General features: G+C 38.8%; 1 protein-coding gene across 1 annotated transcript in view; it reads left to right on the top strand.

The window, feature by feature from the left end:
* The window catches only part of LOC105936860 (voltage-dependent R-type calcium channel subunit alpha-1E), a 160047-nt gene that overhangs the window by 146500 nt on the left and 6308 nt on the right, over nt 1-7239 (top strand). Inside the window, exons 28-39 of the mRNA XM_036141670.1 lie at nt 250-261; nt 405-501; nt 1390-1550; nt 1752-1889; nt 2251-2452; nt 2548-2712; nt 4049-4159; nt 4250-4330; nt 4439-4624; nt 4752-4843; nt 6932-7106; nt 7188-7238. Coding sequence (XP_035997563.1) covers nt 250-261; nt 405-501; nt 1390-1550; nt 1752-1889; nt 2251-2452; nt 2548-2712; nt 4049-4159; nt 4250-4330; nt 4439-4624; nt 4752-4843; nt 6932-7106; nt 7188-7238 — 1471 coding nt within the window. The remainder of the gene's footprint in view (nt 1-249; nt 262-404; nt 502-1389; nt 1551-1751; nt 1890-2250; nt 2453-2547; nt 2713-4048; nt 4160-4249; nt 4331-4438; nt 4625-4751; nt 4844-6931; nt 7107-7187; nt 7239) is intronic.

Below are 7239 nucleotides of genomic sequence, written 5' to 3' on the forward strand. Positions count from 1 at the left end.
ATCAATATATAAATGTTTCAAGGAGAATTTTTTCACTTCTAAAGTTTGTAAATCTGGTTTGTAAATTACTGGCCAGAACTTTGAACATATCAGCAAAATGTGAACAATTTGAAGCTACGTCAAGTTCGGCACACAAATGTGTTTCCTTGTTTCCATTTGTTACGTTGCTTTTTAACAGTAGATTTATAACTGACCTTCTCCTGTTTCTGTCTCTGTCTTGATGACGCCCCCTGCGGGACTGACCCACAGCAACGTGATGGGGTAAAAGTAATTTCAAACAAATACGTTTGTGTAAATAGTCGGCTTTTAGAAATGCTTTAGTAATCAAAATGTCTGTGTAAAGAAGAGGTTGTGAAAAAAGTGTTGTTGTTTTTTTTGATAACATGGTGCATTTTTCTGTTTAGAAACAACAAAGGACGGGACATCAAGACCATCAAATCTCTGAGAGTGTTACGTGTCCTCAGACCTCTGAAGACCATCAAAAGACTTCCCAAACTCAAGGTTACACTGGTCCTGTCTTTGTTCTTGCTGTTGGTTACTTATATTTGTTGCATTTGTTTATGTCCATTTGCATTTTACAGAAAAAATAAAAACTGATCAAATTTGAAGCTGCAATATCACACATATTTGACATCTCTATATCTAGGTTGCAATCTTATTTTTAAAAAGTTGAAATATGATTTGGACGTTGAATGTATTTCTAAGCTATAGAAAAAAACTACTCAGTAAACATTCACTTCCCTTTAGTCAAACTAACACAAACTGCATAAACAAATCAGGAATAACAATTTGATGCACAATTTTATTCTTTATTTGCTAAGTATATAACATTTTCAGCAAGCATGGATGGTAAATTCCTACAGTTGGAAAAAGTAAAAAAAAAAAAAAGTAGGAGGGAGCTTGTGGGGATTGTTAAAACATTAATAGAATACAAACTAGTCTTGTTGTTTTTTCTTTATTATATTGAATAGAGACTAAGAGCCATTTACATTATATTTATTTAATAAATATCTTTAGCAGAGTTTTAAGTTTGTGTGATTTTTTTGATGTTTAAAATTGGATTTTTAGCAACTGATAGTGTTGGTTAACTTGGAAACCATACTGAGAGTGGATTTCAACAAGAAACAGTCAATTAAAGTTTAGCATTAAAGGATAGTACTGTTATGAGCATTAAAATATACCCTTTGGTAAACAACTGGTAACTTTCCCTGCTAACACGGCTAGGGTGTCACTCAGCTTAGCATTAGCTAATATTGACGATATTATTAATTATACAAGCTGAACACATCAAATGTGATGAAAATAGCGTGTCTGTCAGTGTCTACAACTCAGAACCGAAGGTCCTACTAGATGTCACTGTTTTTAACATCTCTTTTCCTTATCTTGCAGGCGGTGTTTGACTGTGTTGTGACATCGCTGAAGAACGTTTTTAACATTTTGATTGTCTACAAGCTGTTCATGTTCATCTTCGCCGTCATCGCTGTTCAGCTCTTCAAGGGGAAGTTCTTCTACTGCACCGACAGTTCAAAGGACACAGAAAAAGACTGCCAGTAATCATAACTTAGATTTTACCTTTTGCATTAACTCAGATTATTATTATTAGAACCAATATATATATATTTTTTATATCTTAGATAAGTTGGGATGTTTATGGCTCTGTGCTTACCCTGAATTAAAGGCTAAATTTAATACATTAAACACTCATGTTTAGTTTGCATGACCAGCCGAACTGTTTTGTTTTCTCTCTCCAGGGGTTACTACATTGACTACGGAAAGGATAAAAAAGAGGTGAAAAAGAGAGACTGGAAGAGGCACGAGTTTCATTACGACAACGTCATCTGGGCTCTGCTCACGCTCTTCACTGTTTCCACCGGAGAGGGCTGGCCTCAGTGAGTCGGGCCGGTTCACGTGCCGATTGAGACGATTCACGAGGAGCGTTCCTCCCACGCGTCGTTTTCTTCTCATGCAGGAGTGTTTTCTTGATGTGTCGTGACCTTTTTGTGGTCTGGCGTGTGTTTCAATAACAATCAAATCTGACCTTTGATAAGATAATAGATGTAAATAATTCTGCAAGGACGTTGCCAATTAAATAATGCCGACATTTTGGGTTCACAGTGGTTCGGCCCGTTTTATGGAACTGCTCATTTGGATCTGCACTCTCTAGTGAAGAGATACTTGAGAATAAATGTTGCCAAGCCTGAAGGCAATTGTTTGACCGTTGATACAAAGGTGTTCCTTTGCTTTCTGCAGGGTTCTGCAGCACTCTGTAGATGTAACAGAGGAAGACAGGGGTCCGAGCCACGGCAACAGGATGGAAATGTCAATCTTCTACGTCATCTACTTTGTTGTCTTCCCCTTCTTCTTCGTCAACATCTTTGTGGCTCTCATCATCATCACCTTCCAGGAGCAGGGGGATAAGATGATGGAGGAGTGTAGCCTTGAGAAGAATGAAGTGAGATTAATGACACGCAAACGTTTTTCTTTAGGTCTTGTAATTTTGTTCCCTGTCGCACATTTCATCGCTTTGCCCTTCGTTCTGGATTTCAGAGAGCGTGCATAGACTTTGCCATCAGCGCAAAGCCCCTGACTCGATACATGCCACAGAACCGGCACACGTTCCAGTACCGTCTGTGGCATTTTGTGGTGTCGCCATCTTTTGAATACACTGTCCTGACCATGATTGCCCTCAACACTATTGTCCTGATGATGAAGGTGAGAACAACAAACAAACATGGAAAATGAACAACAAAAAATAGTCAAGTGAGGAGTTGAGCATACTTTGTCGAATTATTGACCAGGGTCTTTGTTGCCTCAGTTATCTAAGGTGCTTGCAGGGAGACTGTCCTTTTTGTTTTTGATGGCCATCAATATGGGTTTGGGGGGAAAAAAATCCAAATCTGTAGTAATGATGGAGAAAATATACCGGTGAGGTTTGTTTTTTCAGCTGAAGCACGGAGATTACAATCCAAGATGGTCATCTCTATTTCATACTAGACATCAAACGAGAACTAATGTGTAAAAAGATTTCTGGTTTTAATGTAAGATAGGTACCAGGTGTGAACTGTCACAGCTTTAAACAGTCGAGATTATTAGATAGATAGATAGATAGATAGATAAACTTTATTCCGGACTCATGGTCCAATAAATACATACATAAAAACATGAATAAATGGATAAGAAGGAAGAAAAAAAATTTTGAATCCAAATATTTAATGTGGATTCATTCTTTTGTTTGTTTTATCTTGTAGATTCATTACGCAACTCATGAATTGATAAGTTTTGTCTTCAGCCTGTTCCTTTTTTGTCTTTGGTATTTTTTGTTTCTTCGAAGCATCAGTGTAAAACCATTCGCTTATTCATGCAATTCTTCCAAAGAAATCAAAGATCAAGATAACTTCACTTTAATTATTTTTTTTTTTTTTTTTATCACATGAGAACTGAGCTTTGCTGGTAAATGAAAGCACTGCTCGTTCTGTACAGCCGTTTTCTCTCTGTCCTGACTCTTTAAAATAAACTTCCCACAGTTAACACTTGGCTGTCCGAAAAATCGAAAAAGTTATGGATGCTTAGGTGTCGGAGTATCACCTCAACACGTTGTGATAATTGCATTTGGGCCTGCTGATTGATGTTTACTCCCACACTTCCCTCATCAGTATTTATTTCCTGCTCTGGCCTTTTCCCGAGCCCCCTCAGACACACAGACAGACAAACGCTCAGTGACTCAGCCTGTATTAAATATTGATCTATAATGTCCAGGCGCTGCTATTTAACATGACCTCATTAACTGTGGCTGCCGGCCCCCGGAGGAACGACTCCTTTTATAGCGCCTCAGATGAGAGGTGCAGAGACAGAGGCGCTATTTATGGGTCTGGAGGAATCTTCCATCAAGCTGTAGATCTGCAGGGTGCACGGCTGAAGTTCACCCAGATATCAGAGGGGATGTTGCTCTGCCGTGAAGTGGTTTGGGAATACCTCAGCTTTATCTTCTTTGCTGTACAACGAGACATGACTTATGGTTTAAGCCCTTTGTCATCTTTGGTATTTGCAGTATTACTCCGCCCCGCCTGCGTACGACGCCTTCCTGAAGCACCTGAACACGGCCTTTACCGTCCTCTTCTCCATCGAGTGTGTTCTGAAGATCCTGGCCTTTGGTTTCCTGGTGAGAGACGAGCGCAAAACTGTAGACTGATTTGTGACTGATGAAAACCTCGGGGCAGAAGCCTCATGACATTGGTTTCTGTTTCGAAAGAACTACTTCCGAGACACTTGGAACATTTTTGACTTCATCACCGTGTTGGGCAGCATCACTGAGATTGTGGTAGACTTGCAGGTAATCTCATAAACAATTAACTCATTAATAATGAGAAATCTGCTGGGTTTTTTTGTTTTTGTGCCTCTGCCGAGAAATGACCTCCTCTTTCCATTGTGCTGTTACCAGCGCATAGACACGTTCAACATGAGCTTCTTGAAGCTGTTCCGAGCCGCTCGTCTGATCAAGCTGCTGAGGCAGGGTTACACCATCCGCATCCTCCTCTGGACCTTCGTTCAGTCATTCAAGGCTTTGCCCTACGTCTGCCTGCTCATTGCTATGCTCTTCTTCATCTACGCCATCATTGGCATGCAGGTCAGAAATAAAGACTCTCTACCGAGTGCCTGCCTACGAACCAGAATTTCATGATAAAGGAAAAAGAGTTTATATATAACGTCCGATGGATTTCTCTGTGTCTTCTGTATATTTGTGTTGAAACCAGGTGTTTGGGAACATTAAACTGAATGAGGAGACTCACATTAACCAGCACAACAACTTTAAAACCTTTCTAGGTGCTTTGATGCTTCTGTTCAGGTACGACACATTTACAACTTATAGCAGCTTCTTCGTGGCAATTAACATGAATTAGCATAATTTTTGACCTCTTAAACTATCTTTTACTCATAAAAATCAGGACACCACAACAATATTGTTAGTTTCTATCGGTTAAAAACACTCTAGAGCCTAATCTGCTGGGAATCACACTACATTTAAATAAAGTTGCAATAATGTTACTGAGTTAGAGTACTAAACCAACACGCTCTAACCACCGGAGGAGCTGTTGCGTCCAGGGGTAAAGAATACTCTTCAGATCTTTCCAGACCCTGTGAGACGTCTACGTCAGAATTTCTGTTGAAAGGCAGTCAAGAGGGTCAAATATTAAAACGCTTGTCCAGGTTCGAGTATTGAGCTTTCTTATTGAGTTCGTCTCTTCATGGTGAGAGTACAGTGCAAAACCTTCACCTTGAAAGGCGGTGAAAATACGATGCAGTATTGATTTGTTTCATACATGCTCAGAATAACTGAGGTGTATAAGATGCTTTAATAGATATCAACTTTATTTGCAGAAAGTATTACCTCACAACACCTTTGATTTTAACACTTTTATGTAGTGGGGGGAGAGGTAAATTCCCAAGTTTTTAAAAACACTGGTCCTATTTTTATTGTGTTTCTTAAGAAATGAGACTAAATGTAAGCAATTCTTTTTTTTTTTTTTGGATAAATTTTACTCTTTAAGTTGATCAAAGTGTCTGCATACTTTTAATGACAAATCCATCACTTGCTTCTCTGGGGTTTAGTGTAAATATGATGTGACAAAAATCTCTTTACTAAATGACATGGCTACAATTCAAAATGGAAAAGAAAAATGGAACTTACCATTTAAGCAAAGTGAATGTGTGTTGGTCTTTCTCAGTCAGGAAATTAAAACAATAGATACTCATTTGCACCTTTCCAAATATCCTGAGAAGTGAAAGCTTGCAAAAGCTGAGATTGTGACAAATATGGCTGAAAGAAGATAAAGTAATTTTTTACACCACTCACAGAGAGCAGGATGGTACTGTAGGTGAGGATGAAGGAAAAGAAATCTACAAAATTCCCTGTTAGAGAGCTTAAGCAAAAAAGAGAAAAATAACAACTTTAATTGAGACATTTCTTCTCTTCGTTTTCTGGGATGAAAATATTTGTAGAGGATGCTGCTTATTGCTTATTCAAATACAAAGTTTTTTCTCAAAATTATAGAAAACAAAAACCCGACTTACCAAACATTTATGAAAACAAATAAAAAAAAATGTTCCTGCAATTAAGATGATGAAAATATGTCAGGACTCAATGAATGAAAGTGAGTAAAAGAAATTTAGTCTGGTGTGTCCTTGTACTTCAAAACGGGGACCTAGGGCACAAATACAAACAGAATTTTTACAATTTGTGCTTTATTGCATGAACACGTTTGATTCCTGGAAATACACAATTGGATGCTCATCAAACAGGAAAAATTGGACATGAAATCATGGGATTAGGATGAAAAACGCTGTTGAGGCAGTTGTCACTCTAAACTCTGGCTGTAGGTGTATTGTTCTGTGATAAAAACAAAAATCCCAGTTGAACTTTATTTGCATCAGTTACCCTTCTTAATAGTGGTTATTATATGTTCATAAATTCACCATCACAGCACTGAATAATGCAGCGCTGCAAGTTAGGGAGCTGCCTTTTCTTCTCTCATCACAGCATTTCTGAAGATGACTAAATATAGCATGGAAAGACAGGAGAGAGAATGTTGTATAAACACATTGGATCACAATCAAAGTTTTGATTTGAACGTGAAAGAAAATAATACGCTCCATCAGAATAACTTTACTCCATCTCCAAAAACATGATGCCAGGGATGTTAAGTCATTAAACTAATCTAGAAAATTTCCAAATATTGAGGTACCACTGTAGAAACATGCATTATCTGTTCATGCACAAATCTATTGTAGGGCCTATATCTGGAATCACAGCTGTTCATGATGTGAATGTCCCGATGTTTTGATTGAACCCCTCGACAGACATAACATCCATCAAACTTCGGTTTTGGCAGCGAGACCTAATCGACTGCATCTTTGCCACGTATTTTATGACCAGGAGTGCAACGGGGGAGTCGTGGCAGGAGATCATGCTGTCGTGTCTCGGGGGGCAGAAGTGTGAAATGGACCCGTCTCTTCCCCCTGCAGCACTGACGACGGACCATAAGGAGGGCTGCGGCTCAGACTTTGCCTACTTCTACTTTGTCTCCTTCATCTTTTTCAGTTCTTTCCTGGTAAGACAAGATGGTGTTTTTTTTGTGTGTGTGCTCCACCATTACATGTAGCTTCTGATCTTTGCACCCTCTCTCATCTAGATGCTGAACTTGTTTGTGGCTGTGATCATGGATAACTTTGAGTATCTCACAA

Source organism: Fundulus heteroclitus, chromosome 9 (assembly GCF_011125445.2).
Source record: "Fundulus heteroclitus isolate FHET01 chromosome 9, MU-UCD_Fhet_4.1, whole genome shotgun sequence".
Classification (NCBI taxonomy): domain Eukaryota; kingdom Metazoa; phylum Chordata; class Actinopteri; order Cyprinodontiformes; family Fundulidae; genus Fundulus; species Fundulus heteroclitus.